The sequence below is a fragment of the Pygoscelis adeliae genome, unplaced genomic scaffold (assembly GCF_000699105.1).
Source record: "Pygoscelis adeliae isolate BGI_AS28 unplaced genomic scaffold, ASM69910v1 Scaffold57, whole genome shotgun sequence".
Taxonomy (NCBI): domain Eukaryota; kingdom Metazoa; phylum Chordata; class Aves; order Sphenisciformes; family Spheniscidae; genus Pygoscelis; species Pygoscelis adeliae.
The window spans coordinates 17,176,878-17,196,338 of record NW_008825615.1 but is presented as its reverse complement, the minus strand read 5'-3'; the positions used below and the strand labels follow the sequence as shown (position 1 = coordinate 17,196,338).

At 37.0% G+C, this 19,461-nt stretch overlaps 1 protein-coding gene across 1 annotated transcript in view; it reads right to left on the bottom strand.

The window, feature by feature from the left end:
• Positions 1–19,461, bottom strand: part of CSMD1 (CUB and Sushi multiple domains 1) — a 1,045,142-nt gene that overhangs the window by 659,562 nt on the left and 366,119 nt on the right. The window contains exon 5 of the mRNA XM_009333261.1: positions 7,704–7,911. Coding sequence (XP_009331536.1) covers positions 7,704–7,911 — 208 coding nt within the window. The remainder of the gene's footprint in view (positions 1–7,703; positions 7,912–19,461) is intronic.

Genomic DNA, 19,461 nt, shown 5'->3' with positions numbered 1-19,461 from the left:
GGCAAAGGCAAACCCATCCGTGGGATTGCTTTTGCTCAAGGACCTGGGTGCACTTGGTGGATGATGCGGGATGATGGGGAAGTCCGATGTGTACCTCAAGGGGATTTGATTTTGGGTGAGAATAGCCAATGATTTGAACTGTATGTTGTTAATTGCTGTATAGTACTGTATGTTGTTATTTCTATGGTTGCTAAATGCCATATTAGCAGTATTACAGTAAGAATCACCCAGATTATTGAAGAATGAACTTTGATGAAACTGAGCAAAGTGCAGCAATGATAGAACTGGATAAGCGCAGGGGTGATGGGACCAGAACTGACTTCAGCATGTAACAATCCACCACCACACACCATCTCTCCTGCCCTGAAGGGCTGTTATGACAGATGGAGCCCAAAGTCATGGACTAAATGAACTCAATGAACATTTTATAGGGATGGCCCATAGACGACGGGAATGATATCTGTGTGTATATATCAAAAGACAGGAAAGATGGTGGTGATTAATTGGGATGTATAGGAAAGTGTGGGACGTGGGCATGACGTAGATGGTATAGAATAAGGGGTGGATGTTGCCCTGGTTTCAGCTGGGATAGAGTTAATTTTCTTCCTAGTAGCTGGTACAGTGCTGTGTTTTGGATTTAGGATTAGAATAATGTTGATAACACACTGATGTCTTAGTTGTTGCTGAGCAGTGCTTACACTAAGTCAAGGACTTTTCAGCTTCTCATACTGACCTGCCAGTGAGGAGGCTTGAGGTGCACAAGAAGCTGGGAGGGGACACAGCCAGGACAGCCGACCCAAACTGGCCAAAGGGACATTCCATACCATATGACATCATGCTGAACAAAAAAATGGGGAGGTGGGCTGGGGGGGGTGTGGCCGCTGCTCGGGAACTGGCTGGGCGTCGGTCAGCGAGTGGTGAGCAATTGCATTGTGCATCACTTGTTTTCTATATTCTTTTATCATTATTGTTATTTTCCCTTCCTTTTCTGTCCTATTAAATTGTCTTTACCTCAACCCACAAGTTTTACCTTTTTTCTGATTCTCTCCCCCATCCCACTGGGGAGTTAGTGAGCAAACAGCTGTGTGGTGTTTAGCTGCCTGTCAGGCTAAACAACAACAGGGAGGATTCAGAAACAGGACATTTCGTAGGGAGGGAAAGGGAAGGGAGCAGTGGGTGCACAGGTGTTGCCAACAGAAAACATCTAAGAGAAACCAGGAGAAACAAGCATCAGCAGCAAAGGCAGCAACTGGCAGGACTCAGAAGCTGGGGAAAAGATGTCATCCACTGAGTCTTTTAAGGAGACATGGCATTTGCCATATTACTTATTTTAGGGATTCTTCTATCATTTATTCAGTTTGCAATATGTGAATTACTACTGATGATGTGCGCTGTAGCAAAAGTCTGAACAAATGGGGTATGGAAGAAAACAGCTAGCAAAAACATATTTCATGGACAGAACTTTAAGTCTGATCGGGTAAATAAATGTATTATTAATTGAAAATACCTCACATTCTGTCATGATCACTGTATTTTTCAGTCTTACTAAGTTCTTCATAGAGACACACATTGTTCCTTTCTTGCTTACCTTAAAAGTATCTTTGGCCTTCCAATGTATCTTGGGGGTTTGGAATTGTATAATGTTCTACAGCACGTAAATTTAAAAAGTTTTTGTGTTGCTATATATATTTGATAGATTGGGTTCAGGTGCTAAACAGCATTAATTCTGATTTTCAGATGTGATAGGCTATGGGATTTTTACACAATAACTGGAAACTTTGCAACATGGAAGTCAATAGAAAGAATTTGAGGGTAACTATGCAAGTTCTTTTCCGGAAAAAAAAAAAAAAAAGAAACGTGGTTCACGGCAGGTCAGACATACAGGTTATCAAGTACAGAAACTTATATTCATTGGACTCAGTTTCCTAACCGAAATGGGTAAAAGGGGAAATACAGTTAAACGCTAGAAAAAGGTAAGAGCTTCCAAAAACTAGTAGATAGCAAGAGAACCCTATACCAGCATCTCCAATACAAACATACGGCTTTGCAGAGTTTCACTGGTGACAAAAAAGGGATGACTGTCAGAAAGTCTCTAAAGAGGCTAAAATAAGTAATGAATTACAAATAAATAAATAAATAGAAATCTAATAGTGTTCTCAAATGAAAAAGCTGGAATCTAACTGCTTTCCTCTCGTTGTCTGGCCATGGCACATCCTTTCTCATCTGATGGAAAAGGAAAAGAAAAAAGAAAATATTGCCAAGGGTGTGTCACGAGCCCTTTTCTGGTGTATAACAACAACTTTATTGAAGGTGCATCCACGAGCAATACATCTTTTCACAGTAAACCAATAGATGGTGCTCTTTAGCTGTATAGTTATGTAATTCTGAGCTAAATATTCAGCTCCTATGTATGGATCTACTGCCTCAGGTGTCCTATCAAAAAGGTGATTTAGACCACTCCATAACCTCATGCATTACTTTGCTATAGACCTCTCACAATGAGGGTGGTAAGATTAAGACAGATCTCTATAAACGGGACAGGAAACATGCAGATCAAAACATTACTGGTTTGAATTATATCTAAGTGCTTGGACTGCTGTATTTATCTAAGAAACACAAATTAGTATTATGACCCAGCTGTTATAAGAGTTATTCATTAACACAGAAATAAGAAGCGAGTTTCAGATGACTCCAGGTACTTATGTCAAATTGTATGCCAAGATTATAGTAATTCATTATTGCTGCTTCCAAATCACTCTCACATCCACATACATTTTTATGGCTTTTCACTAGGATATTGAGGTGATTTATAAGGAAGTCAGAATAATCTTAAAGGTCTTTTTAAATAGTGTTAGGAAATTAACTTGGACTAGAAAGTATGAAGTGTAGTTAATTCTCTTGTATTGGCAAATACTGACAAAAATTTGAAGGATAATAATTTTAGGTTTAAATTAAAGCATAGTCAGGTAACATTAGTATTGTAAGGGTAAAAGAGGAAAAACTAACTTTTAGAACAAAATATGTTCAATATTAAGATTCCAAGTCAAAAAATAATAACTGCAGAATTATTCTTAGCCTGATAATCACCTTTCATGCATACTGTAATAGCCTAAGATAATTTTTTTGTTGAATAAGTTTTTAGTCCTGCAAAAATTATGGCAAAGCCACATTTACAGGAAAAAGCCTGAGTCAGGCCTATCTACACCCATGTGAATTGCCCAGCTTTACCTAACCTGCAAATAATAAAATACTCAGTCCAAATTAAAAAAAAATAAACAACAACAAAAAAACCCACCTCAGTCTCAAGGAGGAGTCTTGTGAAAGACTCATTAAGAGTTTTTCAAAAGAATGCTTTCTCTAAGTGATATATTGCTGATTTTACTTCAAAACCGTGTTCATTCAGCCTGGGGTTTTAAGATACGTCTTAACACTATCTCTAGATCCAACCTTGATATTATTTTAAGTACCATATAACTTAAGCTGAAGTCTAAAGGGACATGTTTGGAAGTATTTAAAAAGTTATATTTAATGTTCAGAAATTATACAAAAAAACTTTTTTTTTTTTTAAGTTCTACTAATTAACAACAGAGGAGTCCTCCAGACTTAAAAGATCCAGCCATTTGGTGGACTTGGAGACAGACTCCAGACATAGCAAAGAGGCACTCTTTCTGTTATGCTCCCAGAAGTACTTTTCTTAAAAGAGCTTACCAACTCAAGATAAACATGTTTTACATCTAAAACTCCTTTATGTAATAGCAAATTAAGCAAGTGATACAAATCAAAAAGGTTTCTTTCATCTACAGTCTAACTAATAATACTTTCACTTCCTCCACAGATTAAAAAGCCTGTTCTACCTGCTTCGTATTCATTTGGCAAACACTGATGTTCATCTTTTTAAGCCTGTTGACACGTATATTGATTCAAAGCAGGATTAAAAATGTGGTCACCTATATGTGCACATCCATTCAAGATTCAGAGCTATATAACTGCTTTTTAATTAGGAAAAAAAGAAAACTTGAATAGCTTTGGACACTCTAATTGTATCATGGACATAAAATAAATAGTGAGGTAATGTCACTTGAATCTTTTATAAACTAATTCCATTAGGATGGACTGTATGAATGATTTTCAAATAATCTTTTAAGAATAAGAAAAGGTAAACAAATCTCTTCTTCCTTTTCAATGCATTGGAATACATACCAACAATCAGCTATATAACATGGAAATTAACTGAACATCTTAAAGAAGATTTAGAAACATGTGAGGCATATAAGTAATGTAGTATAATTAATATTACTACCATGTAATAAATATAAGGCATATAATATAACCAATATAATTACTATAATATAATATCTCTTGTATACATATTTTACAGATATATCAGATTATTTTTCCTCAGTATTTAGATTCTACTTGTTCTAGCATTTCCATTGCTTTACTTAAAAAAAAGTCCATCCAGTTTTCACTGTAATCATGCTGGAACTGCTTCTAACCTTGTTGATATGTCAGGAGAGGATAATCCAGACCTATTGCACCATACAATAAAATCACTAACGAATCATCAGTCTGAAATTATTTTCTTTATTCTCACTCTCTTTCTAGCTTTTACAGTGCTCATATATTGGTCTTTCTATGCTCTTCATTAGGATAATATTTGGCTTATTTTACAGCAAACATTCCTTTAAGTGAAAAAACAATCATAATTACCAGACCGTTCTAATGGAATATGTGTCTTCTAACACAGAATAACTGTATAAAGCTGTTGACATGATACCAGGTACAATAAAAGGGAGCAATTAAAAAGAAAGTCACATTTTAAGATGATACACCTCTAGACTGTTAGTTTTAAATATGGAACAACTTCACTTTTAAACACACAGCTGATTTTAGCAGATTACAGCATGCACTACATTTAGCATGGCTCTAATGTCGCTATGGTAACTGTTCTGGCTTAAATATAGCTGAATATGTAGCTTCATTCCAAATCATCCAATAATCCTTTAAACATTTCTTATAAAACTTCCTATAGCTTCTCCAAACTTTTAATCAGTGATCTTTTACTGATCCTCTACTGGTGTCAGTGATACCAGTACTGTTCAATATCTTCATCAATGACATAGACAGTGGGATCGAGTGTACCCTCAGCAAGTTTGCAGATGACACCAAGCTGAGTGGTGCAGTTGACACACCTGAGGGATGGGATGCCATCCAGAGGGACCTGGACAAGCTGGAGAAGTGGCCCATGTGAACTTCATGAGGTTCAATAATGCCAAGTGCAAGATCCTGCACCTGGGTCGGGGCAACCCCCGGTATCAATACAGGCTGGGGGATGAAGGGATTGAGGGCAGCCCTGCCAAGAAGGACTTGAGGGTACTGGTGGATGAAAAGCTAGACATGAGCTAGCAATGTGCGCTCGCAGCCCAGAAGGCCAATCGTATCCTGGGCTGCATCAAAAGAAGCGTGGCCAGCAGGTCGAGGGAGGTGATTCTGCCCCTCTACTCTGCTCTGGTGAGACCCCTCCTGGAGTACTGCGTCCAGCTCTGGAGCCCTCAGCATACAAAAGACACGGACCTGTTGAAGTGGGTCCAGAAGAGGGCCACGAAAATGATCAGGGGGATGGAACACGTCTCCTGTGAAGAAAGGCTGAGAGAGTTGGGGTTGTTCAGCCTAGAGAAAAGAAGGCTTCGGGGAGACCTCCTTGCAGCCTATCAGTACTTAAAGGGGGCTTATAAAAAAGATGGCGGCAAACTTTTGAGCAGGGCCTGTTGCGACAGGACAAGGGGGAATGGCTTTAAACTAAAGGGGGGTAGATTTAGGCTACATATAAGGAAGAAATTTTTTACGCTGAGGGTGGTAAAACACTGGCACAGTTTGCCTAGAGAGGCTGTGGATGCCCCATCCCTGGAAACATTGAAGGTCAGGTTGGAGGGGGCTCTGAACAACCTGATCTAGTTGAAGATGTTCCTGCTTATTGCAGGAGGGTTGGAATAGATGACCTTTAGAGGTTCTTTCCAACCCAAACCATTCTATGATTCTGTGATTCTATGATCCTAGGAACATACAATAAAACCTTAGCTTTTAGTGATCAGAGTTTAGCATTATAAAAAAAAATATCTTCAACCCAAAAACCAAATACCAGGGAAAACGAGAAAAATGTTTACACTGAATTCTAGGAGAAATAAGATTCTTATGATATCTCTGATTTCCAACATAATGTTGATCAATACCGTATGAGATCAATGCAGAATATGTTTCCATTGCTTCCTGTCCATATTCTTCTACACCATCTATTATCAGAAATCTTCTGGGGAACAGATATGTATATGTGACTGTAAATGTAAAGTTATTCCTATATTTGCATGTTCAAGGTCAGTAACATTAATTTATTGCAACAAAGCTGCAAATATGTTTTTAGGTGTCTACTAGAGCCTCATACACAGAATTAAATGGATAGATTTTTATGTTCTGCAGCAAGACTCCAGTAGCTCTTCCCCTTCAAGATTTCAGCTTCTGGTCCTTAGAACCCCTAATAAGAAAACATTGGCATTGATGACTGTTGTGCATGTCTGCACATGAGAGAGAGGCAAATGGGGTACTCGCATATTGTACTTCAGACAGTCAGACATGAGCACTTAATTTGATACAAAACTGCTTTGCTGACTGCCATTACGCAACTTTTGGTTTTGTGGAAATGTTAGAGAGTAATCTGGTGATATAGATACCGAAGTATCTTGAAAACAAAGTTTTTACATATTTGCCTAGTATGGTTGCCACACATTTTTGTTTGATAGAGTTTTTCAACATATCAGATGCTACCTAGAACTTCACAATTATCAATATATCGCACTGCCTAGCCTGTCATGACATTAAAATAATAGTGAGATTGCTTCAGTTCTCCAGAAAGGCATTCTGAAGATAATAACCATCAGTCATCTGTGAGCAGCATATCTGTATTTTTTTCTAGGCTCCTTTTTATAGCAGTGGTGCATATGTCAAGCACAAGACGTTCTCAGAGATGAAAAAAATGAAAAACCTGCATATGTAGCATGCAGAGAAATCATAGTACAAACTGTTCTGCAATTTAATCCATTCCCATAGACAGAACTATCATCTATTACTTAGTTCAGAGAATGTAGATTTAGTATTATAATTACTAACCCCTAATATTGCTAAGCAAACAGTTTTAACATCAGCCAATATAAGATAATAATACTTGCATGCATGAGTACATGTAGTAAGACTGAATTATAGCCTGTTTAGAATAAGATGGCATCTATTTGCGCTCTATATACAGCCTGTTTTACTGTGAGGCTGAATTTTGCTCACTACTTTCATTGTTGGTGTACAATATCATGATAAGCCATTCAAGACACAACATCAGAAAATGTTCTCATACCAAGTTCAAATATGTAACATCAGTAAATGCTCACTGCTAAAATACCTTACAAATGTAACTCTCAGAGGAAGAGGATGGAGGAAAATAAGAGAAGGATCAAGATTTGGAAATAAGCAGAAGCAAACTACTATTTTTTTTTTCAATTCTGGAGGGTGAAAGGGACCACAGGAAAATGCATAACAAAACAGTCATTACTAACAGGTAGAAGATATCTTAAATATCTTAAATATCCTTTAATATCTTTTCAAAATACTCACCAAAAAAAAGAAAGACAGAACAGGTCTTTACAAGATCTCTGACTTACCATATCGATGGTGCTTCTGTTCCACTGATCTCTAAGAAGTCATATCCTTCCTCTAACTGGAAGTCAGTAAAGACCAAAGCAATGGTATCTCCTGGTTCAGCCAATATGGTCCAGGTGCAATCAGCGTTATTTTCATACTCAGAAGGGAAGTGAGGACTTGAAATAGTTCCGCTTGTCCCACGTAGTGTCCCTCCACAAGCTCCTTCAGCTGATGAATAGAATATCAATTACTAGTGGAGCTGCACTTTAAACAAGTAAAGCATCATCCTTGCCTCTGCCATAGCAAACCCAGCTCTTCCCTTCTGCATGCAGAGTACCCACAAATATATGCACACGGAGAAAAAAAATACAATCCAGGTGAACGGAATTTTCTGGCCTTTAAGCTGCAGAGACTTTTGGTTTGGGTTTTTTGACTTTTTTTCCTTGTTGGTGACACTTTGGTGCCAGGCCAAACAAGGATAAAGTTAGCAGAGACACCTAGTACGAGCTGATTTGGAGAACCTGTACTTTGACTCTGTGAAAGTGTCCACAGAAGAAGCCTAAGAAAGAACTGGGCAGAGAATCACAGAAATACATTTAGTCTCTGATATAAATTTAAAAATATTGGACATTTCTTTTCTAAAGATATCTCTCATTTCTTATAACTATAAAAAACTGCAGAAAAAATATTATTCTAGATTTAAATGATGTCCTAAACTAGGAAGCATTAATAAAATCATACTAGCCATTCTCAAGTTTTTTGTTCTGAATCAAGATGTTTATAGATGGCAAATAAATTCAGAAGGTTTTGTTGCCAGATGGAGCTTCCAAGGTTCACACATAATCAGTTAATAACTTTTTTTTTTAATGGTTATTAACCAAATTTCAAAAAATATAGACCACAGGAATTTTCTGCTAAGCCTGGAATGTTGTTTAATATGTTGCCAAAGGATTTAGCAGACTTCTTGTACTCTTCCTTGCCCCATAAGATTTCATTGAAAGCTTTAAAGATATGCTTATTATTAGTAGTATTGGGTATTAAAACATATAATTAAAAAACCCCAACAAAACATGTCATCCATACAATTCATTGGCATAAAAAATTAAAAATTCATCAAGTAGCTTTTGGTGTATTATAATGTGGCTATGAAAGCTACAGCAATAGTAATTAAAAATCTTTCTGCATAGGTGAATGATCAGAAAAGAAGCATTACATTTTTATCTGTTTTATCATCTTTACTTGCTGCTATTTTCATTAGGTATTATTTGCATACTATAAGTGCATGTGGAAATTTACAAACAAATAGCTTGGCAAGGTGCATTACACAAGGAACTTACAGTCTAATTAGGATAATAACTGAATAGATAATTAAGACAACAGAGAGGGGTAGGACTAGAGCTGCTCTTCTCAATCACAGTTGAAAGCCTGCCAGTGAAAGTGAGTTTTAAAGGAAGATTTGAAGGAAAAAGGATTCATTAGAATCAAAGGAAGAGGAATACTGTGGCTGGACATTAAACAAAAGGAGACTATTAAAAGAGGATAAATAGCTAATAAGGGATTGAAATAAAAGGAAGAAATGGGAGAAAGGCAGAAACAGAATAATTTCTTTAACATTTAAGTACTGTATTTGACTAAAAAGAGGAGGGAAAGCTGCTGAAGAGATTTGAACAGGTAGTTATCTTCACTTTTCTATATGCAAAGTAAATTTTGACATAAAGAAATGTAACTTAACCTTGGCTACCAAAGTGTTATTGAGTTTCATGATTTCTTGACACAAATTTCTCGGAGGAGGGTAGGTCTTTTCTATAAATTTCATATCTTACTTTCTGAACCCTGATATTTATGTGTTGTTCTTTTTTAAATGAAAGAGATTTAGGGGTGGAATAGATCTACATTCCTCAAAGACTTCTTTTTATTGGTGAAATCAGGCCATTTCTGTGATTCCCCCTTCAATTCCTGTTTTTTTATACGGTACATATTGAAAGGGCCATTGTGCCTCTGAGGGATGAAAGGGGAAAGGAAGTGAAAATTAAAGAACTCATGGATAAAGCCAAGGATCAGAATTAAAATTCCTGGTGCATAATACATGCAAAGGAATTTGCATGAGTTCTTACAATTTAAAAACTATTGTAAATCTATAATAAATCAGAAAGGAGAATCAAGGTTTATTATCCAATAGTATCTAGAATGACCCTTTTTTCCTTTTTAAAAAAAACGTATAGCTTTCAAGCACTTCATTTTAGATCATCATCTAACCCAGCAAAGAAAAACAAATTAACTTGATACATCCTGTGCCATACTTCAGTACAGAAACTAACACTGAGTTAGTGACTTCCACTGCGGTCATCATCAGTATCAGAGTTTGAATGAACCATCAAAAACCAAAACCTGATGATTTCCATGCTCTCTTTTCTTCAGGCTTTCTACTTGTTCATATTTTGTCATAACAGTGTGGGATTTTTATTTTTTTTTTTTTTTTTTTTTAAGAATCAAAATGTAAGAGTATGAGTTCCAGTTAATAGCACATACAGGTGCTACCTGTATTCTTGAAAGCCAGCAAGCAGGCTTTTCCCATCCAGGGTAACCAGCAAGATGTGAAAATCCTAAGTCAGTGTTGTTGTTTAGCCTGACAGGCAACTAAACACCACACAGCTGTTTGCTCACTAACCCCCCAATGGGATGGGAGAGAGAATTGGAAAAAAGTAAAACTCGTGGGTTGAGGTAAAGACAATTTAATAGTACAGAAAAGAAAGGGAAAATAACAATAATGATAAAAGAATATAGAAAACAAGTGATGTACAATGCAATTGCCCACCACCCGTTGACCAATGCCCAGCCAGTTCCCAAGCAGCAGCCGCGCCCCCCCGGCCAACCTCCCCATTTTTTTGTTCAGCATGATGTCATATGGTATGGAATGTCCCTTTGGCCAGTTTGGGTCGGCTGTCCTGGCTGTGTCCCCTCCCAGCTTCTTGTGCACCTCAAGCCTCCTCACTGGCAGGTCAGTATGAGAAGCTGAAAAGTCCTTGACTTAGTGTAAGCACTGCTCAGCAACAACTAAGACATCAGTGTGTTATCAACATTATTCTAATCCTAAATCCAAAACACAGCACTGTACCAGCTACTAGGAAGAAAATTAACTCTATCCCAGCTGAAACCAGGACAGTCAACCATAATTCTTTGGTACTAGCCCCTTGCTGTTAAATTTTATTATGACAACATTCTCAATGACACCATCTCCTACTGTGTTTATACTGACATTATGTAACATGCTAGTGGTAATTACAATACTACTCAGTGTTTCTTTTACAGACCCCCTGAATAAGCTTTGAGCTCTAAAGCTCTGAATTTTACAGCTGACAAGGAAGGCTTATGTAGTTGATTATTTCTGGCAATCACGTGCAAATATCTAAATTTATATGCTGTGTGTTACCAATGAAAGCCAAAGGAACTCAGGCTACTACAAATATCTGCCCAGGGGGATGCATAGCTTTTTAATCTATTCATAACACCATTTCTAAGAGGTTTGCAAGAAACTAAGTTATGTCACCCATGGAAAGGGAACATTAGTCAGGTAAGATCACAGAATCTAACTTGGACCAGAGAGTCAGTATTTTCTCTCTGACGGATGTGGATGTGAAAAGCAGCTGCACAGAATGATCTTTGCTCTGACATATTTCCCATGTTCCAGGAGCCTGTGGTCTGGGGACTTCCTTCATCATAGGTGGCACCCAAGCTAAGGCAATCAAACTGTTGAATGCTAAAACATAATAAATTCCCGAAGAGTGAGCACAGGCAGGCAGTATGTGGCCACACCGCTCAAAGGGTAGAAGACATAAACTATTCGGACATATGCTGTGTTTCACCAGCTGGCCCCAGAGCTAGCTGGCCTCCTTGGACTGATCATCCTTCTCAGCCATGGCCTTCTCTAGGGAACAGTGCTTGGGAATCTTAATGCATTGCTGTGCTTGGAGTAATTTGATAGCAGATAGTGCCTTAGGCTTCATGAATTCAAACTCTAAGAGATTAACAAATTGCATTTTAAAATCTGCAAGTAATTAATTCCAAACACTCATGGTTATTTTCAAGTTGGAAGCAACTGCACAAAGTGCTGTTTGTATCAGCACAAATGACTACTTGAAGTATAAAGCTACAAACATTTGTGTATCTCAGTAGTCAGGAATTAAGTGCTCTGAATTTAGAGAATATGCATCTTATATAAAGTACACATGCAAACACATAAGGCTGGCACCACTTCACAAAAAACATATATACTGTATAGATGTGTAGCTTAGATAAAACAGATAAACATATCCACCAGGTTAATGTATGTAAAAATCAAAAGAATCCCTGAGGAACCATGGCAGTCAATGAAAAATCTTACATTTTTCTTCAAACTAGACAGAGTAATTTCACCAAAAATAACAACCTGACAATTTTGGTAAGCTGTATTTTGCATAAATGAGATCTTGCTACAAGTGAGATGTAAGCCCTGTGAAGCAGATATCTGAGGATGGAGTAAGAACAGAAACAGTATTGTAGAAAACTTCCTTATTTAAATCAGTTTAGACATCTTTTGAACATTCAGTCATTTTTACTGGACTTTCTTTTCCTTCCCACACAAATGCCTTCCAGAGTGCAATGTTCTGTATTCTACATGTGCCTTTTGTATACAAAAACTAATAAAATGTTTATGCAAGTGAAAAATATTTATTGCATAATAACAAAAAACCGCTCACCTTTTAAAACCATCTTTCAAAATTAATTTAGAATCTTATTTTAAATGATCAGAATTGGTTATTCAACTTTAGTTTATACTGAAAGGTCCTCATTTGAAAGATCATTTTACTACATTATTATTGTAACATAACTGATAAAAACTTAGCTGTGACTTAAAGTGCAAAATTCATAGTGATAAAGAAAGGTTTTTTCTTGTTATGTCATTCAGTCGTTTCCTTACCTCTTTATCACTAACAGAATAGACGCAATTAAAACCTTGAGTGATATTTTATAAATTGTCATCAAATGACATATTAACATTTCAAGTCACATTTTATAAGTATTGTCACTTAAAGAAAATTGCAGATTTAGAGGGTTCTAAATGAACCATGGGCATACATTATTTAGCATGCCTTATTAGAAATATCACTGAAACAGTTCTATTTATTGAGGTTGGAGAGCAGCCCCACAGAGAGAGATCTGGGTGTTTGGGTTGATGGCAAGTTGAATATGAGTCAACAGTGTGCCCTGGCAGCCAAAAGGGTCAACCATGTCCTGGGATGCATCAAGCACAGCGTAGCTACCCGGTCGAGGGAGGTGATTGTCCCACTCTACACTGCACTGGTGCAGCCCCCCCTCGAGTACTGTGTACAGTTTTGGGCGGCTCAATATAAGAAGGACATCAAACTATTAGAGTGTGTCCAGAGGAGGGTGACCAAGATGGTGAAAGGTCTCGAGGGCAAGACGTATGAGGAGCGGATGAGGTCACTTGGTTTGTTCAGCTTGGAGAAGAGAAGGCTGAGGGGTGACCTCATCACAGTCTACAACTTCCTCAAGATGGGCAGCAGAGGAGGAGGTGTTGATCTCCTCTCTCTGGTGACTCGCAACAGCACGTGAGGAAATGGAATGAAGCTATGTCAGGGGAAGTTCAGACCGGACATTAGAAGAAGGTTCTTCACTGAGAGGGTGGTCAGTCACTGGAACAGGCTTCCCAAGTGGTCACAGCACCAAGCCTATCAGAGTTCAAGGAGCGTTTGGATGATGCTCTTAGTCATATGGTTTAGTTGTAGGTAGTCCTGTGAAGAGCAGGGAGTTGGACTCGATGACCCTTATGGGTCCCTTCCAATTTGAGGTATTCTATGATTCTATGATTTGTTCAATTCTTTATTAAATGGCATTTTTCTGTAGTTCATTTGTGAAAAAGTAGATAATTGTACCTTGTTTAATAAAATTCTTCAGTACAGAAAACACATCTATGAAATAATCATGAATGACTACTTTCACAGATATATGCTTTGGATATTTTGGAAACGGTTAATATAAGGAATTAGTTAAATGACCTTTTGAAATAAGGCTTTAAAATTACCATTTTAAAATGTCTTACTGATAAAAACCTAAAAACAAGCCATAGTATATCAATGCCAAGTTTAAAAATAAATTTTAGTATGTCAGTGTCAACTGTCAAGCTGCTAAACTGCCAGATTCATAAAGACCAAAAACATCGCTAAGTGTTACAATGGTGTAGCATTACACAATCATCAGACAACTCATTGATCTAATCTAGTTCCAATTGGCAGCCAGCTCTTTGGCCATCAAAATATTCACCTCTACTTGCTAATCTTCTTTAATATTTTAGTTTTTTATAGACTTTAGTTTGAATAGGTAAAAGCCAACACCTGTGCTTCTTTTCTGTGTTTTGAAAAACAGAAACTTGTCAGAAGGGTTTTTTTCTATCATCACTTGAATCCAGATGTACTGCATCCCAGATAAGTGCTCTAATCAGTTTGCCTCCCTTTCTCAATTTCTCTCTTGCTGTTGATCAACTTCACATAAATTAAATACTCATTAGGCCTTGCATCTAAGATGAATTTTCTTTCTCTCTCCAGGGTTTTCAAAGGACACTTAAAAATTACTTGGATTGCTCTCTAAGTAGAATTGGATTTATTTTGTTAAAATTTCAGAAATTATTGTCGTTTAGGTAAATAGTGTCTATTTTACATATATTAAAAAGTCAGATTTCTCACTTCAAGTTAATAGTATGTACAAAATAGAAATGCATAAATTGTTGCAACTTTAGGCACCTGTGTGCACCCATTGCAGCTGTAGCACTACTTTGAACATTTTAGGTTTGACGTTTCAGTGAGCTCAATACAAGCAGACGCCAGTAGGGTTGTCCTGTAGTTATTGACCCTGACAATACTGGACTCAGTGGGGTAGTCTTGTACTTCCTGGGGCTTGAGATCGTTCCATTTTTTCTTTGTGCTTAATTTAGAAGCCTTTTACAATTCTTATTTATTGTATCATATCAGTTTGTTATATTACAAAGACCTATTCCCCCTCCATCCACTCTGGAGAGGAAATATGATCTATTAGTCAACAAAGTTATAAATTTTGAATAAGACAGAAATAGTGATGGACAAACTATTTGCCAACCTGACAGAAAAGTTCCATTATTAACTGATAGTACGTGCTTGAGCAAACTTAAAATCAAAACCCCAACTCCGCCACCTTTTTCATGCAAAAACTTGGTCTTAAGAGAGGATAGCTAGATGAAGAAGTTCAAAAATTAATCAACAGACTAATCTTATACTCTCTCCCACAGAAATAAAAGGTCAGTCTTCTGGATATCTTGTAAAGACTCTCTTCTTTTTCAATTAAGTATCCTAAGCTGTTTTCCAGTCATATGATTAACTTTCACTTGAGAATATATTTTTATTTTAACACTGATAATGATCCTTTAAAATAACAGTCTACAACAAATTAATAGTAAAGCACTAATTTTGAAGCAAAAAGAGAAAAGGCTGAATTCTTTGAGGGCAAATTAATGACTGTTGCAGATTTCACATATTTTTTTAACAATTAGGAAAGTTAATCCAGTTATTCCCACAAGTCTACATGCAGTTATGAAATCCTTCATCTTCTTATGACTGCCCCTGAGGTTTGTTTTTCATTTTTAGTAAATCGTATCTTTCTCTGATGTTAACTTTTCTCATGTTCCTAATGGTCAGACTGAAGTCCTCTTTTTCATTCTTTGACTTTACTATATCATTCTGGGTACCTTCACTGTTTGAAAACTTCACAGTTTTCATTGTACTGTTCATCTCATTTTTCACTTCGTGTTCCTGTGTTCCAAGTGCCTTATTGCACAGATCCAGCTTTGACCTGGCATCTTTTCATTTTTTTATCGGGTCCCTCCATACGTACTGATACATGTTAGAGCAAGAATATATAAACATAAATATATGTATATGTAAATATATATGCACTTATAGACACATGCACACACATACATATATAAGAAAGAATACTCGCAGCTGTGTCCGTATCTCCGTTGGGTGTGATCTAGTCAGTCCTGCACTAAGAAATTATACAGTATATCCTATCTGCTTTTCCTGAAACACTTCTCTGACTTCTTATTTGACCAGTCACAATGAGTTTCATTCAAATTTCATCTCAGTGTAAACACTGCACCAATTCAGATTATTCTGAAAGTGAACAAAATTAGTCAGGCAGGAATCTGCCATGTCATCCTCAAAATTAGATTTGGGAAAATATTCTCACTTTATCGTGTAATGCTACCTCAATAAGCAGAATTGTTGGGAAATTTTCTTTTTCTCTCCCTTTATTTTTTCTATTATTTTTTTATATAAACATGGATAAATGATGGGATCAGGACATCTCTTTTCTCTCCTTACAACTTATAAAATCATATTTGTCTGAACCTCAGAGACTGAGAAGGAATTACATCAGAGAATTACTTGCTACCTCAGAAAGTATGGATAACACCAAAAATGCCAATTTCTCTTTGCTAGATGTTTTAAAAATATCAGCTCTGAATCTCTGTATTTAGTTTATCTTACTCTATGCTGAATCATAAACTCTTCTTCCTTTCTCCCTTTATCTATTCTAAGAATACCTTCTTGATTATATATTCTTCACCAAAGTATTTCTCCAATAATGTTTCTTAAATCTGGAACCTGATTGCTTATTACTTGATCCTTTTGGACCTTTCTGACATATGATCTCTTTTACTGGTTTGTCTTCTTTATTTATTCTTTATTTTCCCTCCAATAATTGGGTGTCTTTTTAATGGTAACATATTACATGTTCTTTCCCTCACAGCTATTGTGAGAAAAAGCTTACCATTGTAATATCACTAATCCAATTTGTATTCCTAATGTTAGCTTCATAAAAATCTAGACTCATGCAACTATAATCAACTAGGGATTCTCAAAATTACTGAGAATTGAGAACCTAATTATACAAAGTTCGTTTAGAAGTAGTCACATATCATAAATCAGCTATTAATGGAGTTACTGCAGGGAATGAAATTAACTTTCAAAATGTTTCAGACTTGTACTGCACAGTATTTCAACCTCAAGATAAAGAAGGCAAATGTTTTGGGTGACACTATTATATAGTAGCCAAGATTGAGACAACAAAGACCTTTTTAATTCTCAGGACAAAAAGCAGAATAACAGAATTTAGGTGTGCCATTGATTCTCCCTGTCAATTTTTGTAAGCCACCTATACAATTTTTTTCAGAAACTCATGGTGAACTTCTTGGTTATCTTCTAATAGCAGAAAAGTCCATGGTTACTCTTACCATATGGAAAAACAGGACTAAGTTTTAATAATTACTTCATCTTTTCAGAATTTGCCTTTGACCCCTTCTTTGGGGTCTGTTTTCTATTTAGGGGGGACTGTTTTCTATCTTTTTCAGTTTGAAAGTTGCCATATTTTCACACACACAAAAAAATCATAATTTATTGAAAGAAAACAGGAAAAAAAAAGATAAAGCAAATGTCTTGACAGTCAAATTAACTAAACTTTCTAAAAATTCCATTGACTGCACCTTTGATTTCTGTTCAGAGTTCGTTCTAAGCTATCAATGAATCTGCGGTACAGTTCAGCTCCACCACCCTCCACATGGTTATACTTTAAAGAGACAACTTCTGAAACTGAGTAGCAGCCAGAGAAACAAAATGGCAGATAAGAGTCAATGCTGTCTACATCCTCCTGGAAGCTTAGTAATTCACTCTGAATTTTTCTAGCAGAAACAGCATTTGTACAATTAGACAATGTATAAATTACTGGACACCAGCTTCTTAATGTTTCTGAAAATATTAAGCAACAAAATATTAAGCAACGAAATTGCAGAAAATAGTAATTTGCCAGCATCAGCAAAGCTAGGGAAACATACCACAGAGAACAAGGTGGTTATGATTTTTTAGCATATAAACCACGCAGCTTTATTTAACTCGCTATATTATCTTGCATGGATGCCATGAAATTAGTTTACAATGGCAAGAAAGAAGAATACCATCTGGAAACAAAACTGTAACAAAAGGTGCTTTCACGGAAAAGACCAAGTTTCTTAGAGAAACAATAGGGGAACATTACTTGCTTGAAGACATAGTGAATGGAAAGGGCTACCTTATGGCATATGTTCCAGACTGATAAAATGAAGTAAAATAAGGAATGTCTAAACTCCCTCATGAAATCCACATTCCACATGAACTCTAAAAGTCCACTAAGGCAATGGCTCAGCTCACATAAATCATTAACTGTGAAATAACTTTTTCTGTTATGGTTCTCATTTCTTGACAGAAGATACACAGAAAACTTTGGATTTCATGTAAATTCTACATGGGGTTTAGGACCCTGCTTGCATTTTTATTAATAGGTTAAATTCACAGAGTTACAAATTATGAACAAAATTTCAGTCCTGTTAGAGATATTTATATGCAGCGAACACCACCAAAACAGGCAGTATCTGCAGAACTGGAACAAATATTTAGTAGACACTGACAACACCATTAACTTATGACATGCATATTTTTCTGGAAACTGTTTACTACCTCTTATTAGAAAGACAAAAAAACCCATCTAAGATCAGACAACTGAAAGGTTAGAAAATTTTTGCTTTCTTCCTGTTTTCAAAGCACTGGTAAAAGAAATCTTCATTGCATACTGATTGAAATCAGATACAAACAACAGACATGACCCAAATCTCTGTTGTTTTTTTAATTATTAACTCAGAGCTGTACTGCGTTCAGCTCTGGGGCCCCCAACATAAGAAGGACATGGACATGTTGGAGCGAGTCCAGAGGAGGGCCACAAAGATGATCAGGGGGATGGAACACCTCTCCTATGAGGACAGGCTCAGAGAGTTGGGGTTGTTCAGCCTGGAGAAGAGAAGGCTCCGGGGAGACCTTATAGCAGCCTTCCAGTACCTGAAGTGGGCCTAATAGAAAACTGGAGAGGGACTTTTTACAAGGGCATGTAATGGCTTTAGGACAGGACAAGGGGTAATGGCTTTAAACTGAGAGAGGGTAGATTTAGACTAGATATAAGGAAGAAATTCTTCACTATCATAGTGAAGGGTGGTGAGGCACTGGAAAGAGGTTGCCCAGAGAAGTTGTGGTCTAGTGGAAGGTGTCTCTGCCCAAGGCAGGGGGGTTGGAACTAGATGACCTTTAAAGGTCCCTTCCAACCCAAACCATTCTGTGATTCTATGATTCTTGTATTTACTTTGGAGCACAGAAATTTATAAAATATTTCTTTGCTGTAAGGAATTACATTATAAAACCCTTGAGTCACAAGAAACCTTTACAAGTTATTACAGAAGAAAATAACTACCCTTTGTTGCTCATCCATATGGGTACCAGTAATACTGCCAAAGGAAAATTTGAGCAGTAAAGGGTGTCCACAGGGCTTGGGATTAGGGTGAAAAGCACAGGAGACCAGAAGGGTTCTCCTTAATGTAAGGAGAAAAGCTCAGGCAGGAGCATCAGATTCCTGCAGAACAACACTTGACTAAGCAGCTGGTGCTAGGCAACAGGGCTTTGACTTCTTTGACGGCAGGATCCTCTTCAAGGAACCAGGGCAGCAGGGGAGACATGGGATCTGCCTGGCTGAACGGGGCAACAGGTTCGCTGACCTAGTGGGGAGAGCTCTAAACTAAGTTTGTCAGGGATGCAGGCCAAAACCTACAGGTAAGTGGGAGAACAGGCCCAGGGAAGAACACATGGGACAGGGCAATGTTCTCTCCCTCCCCTT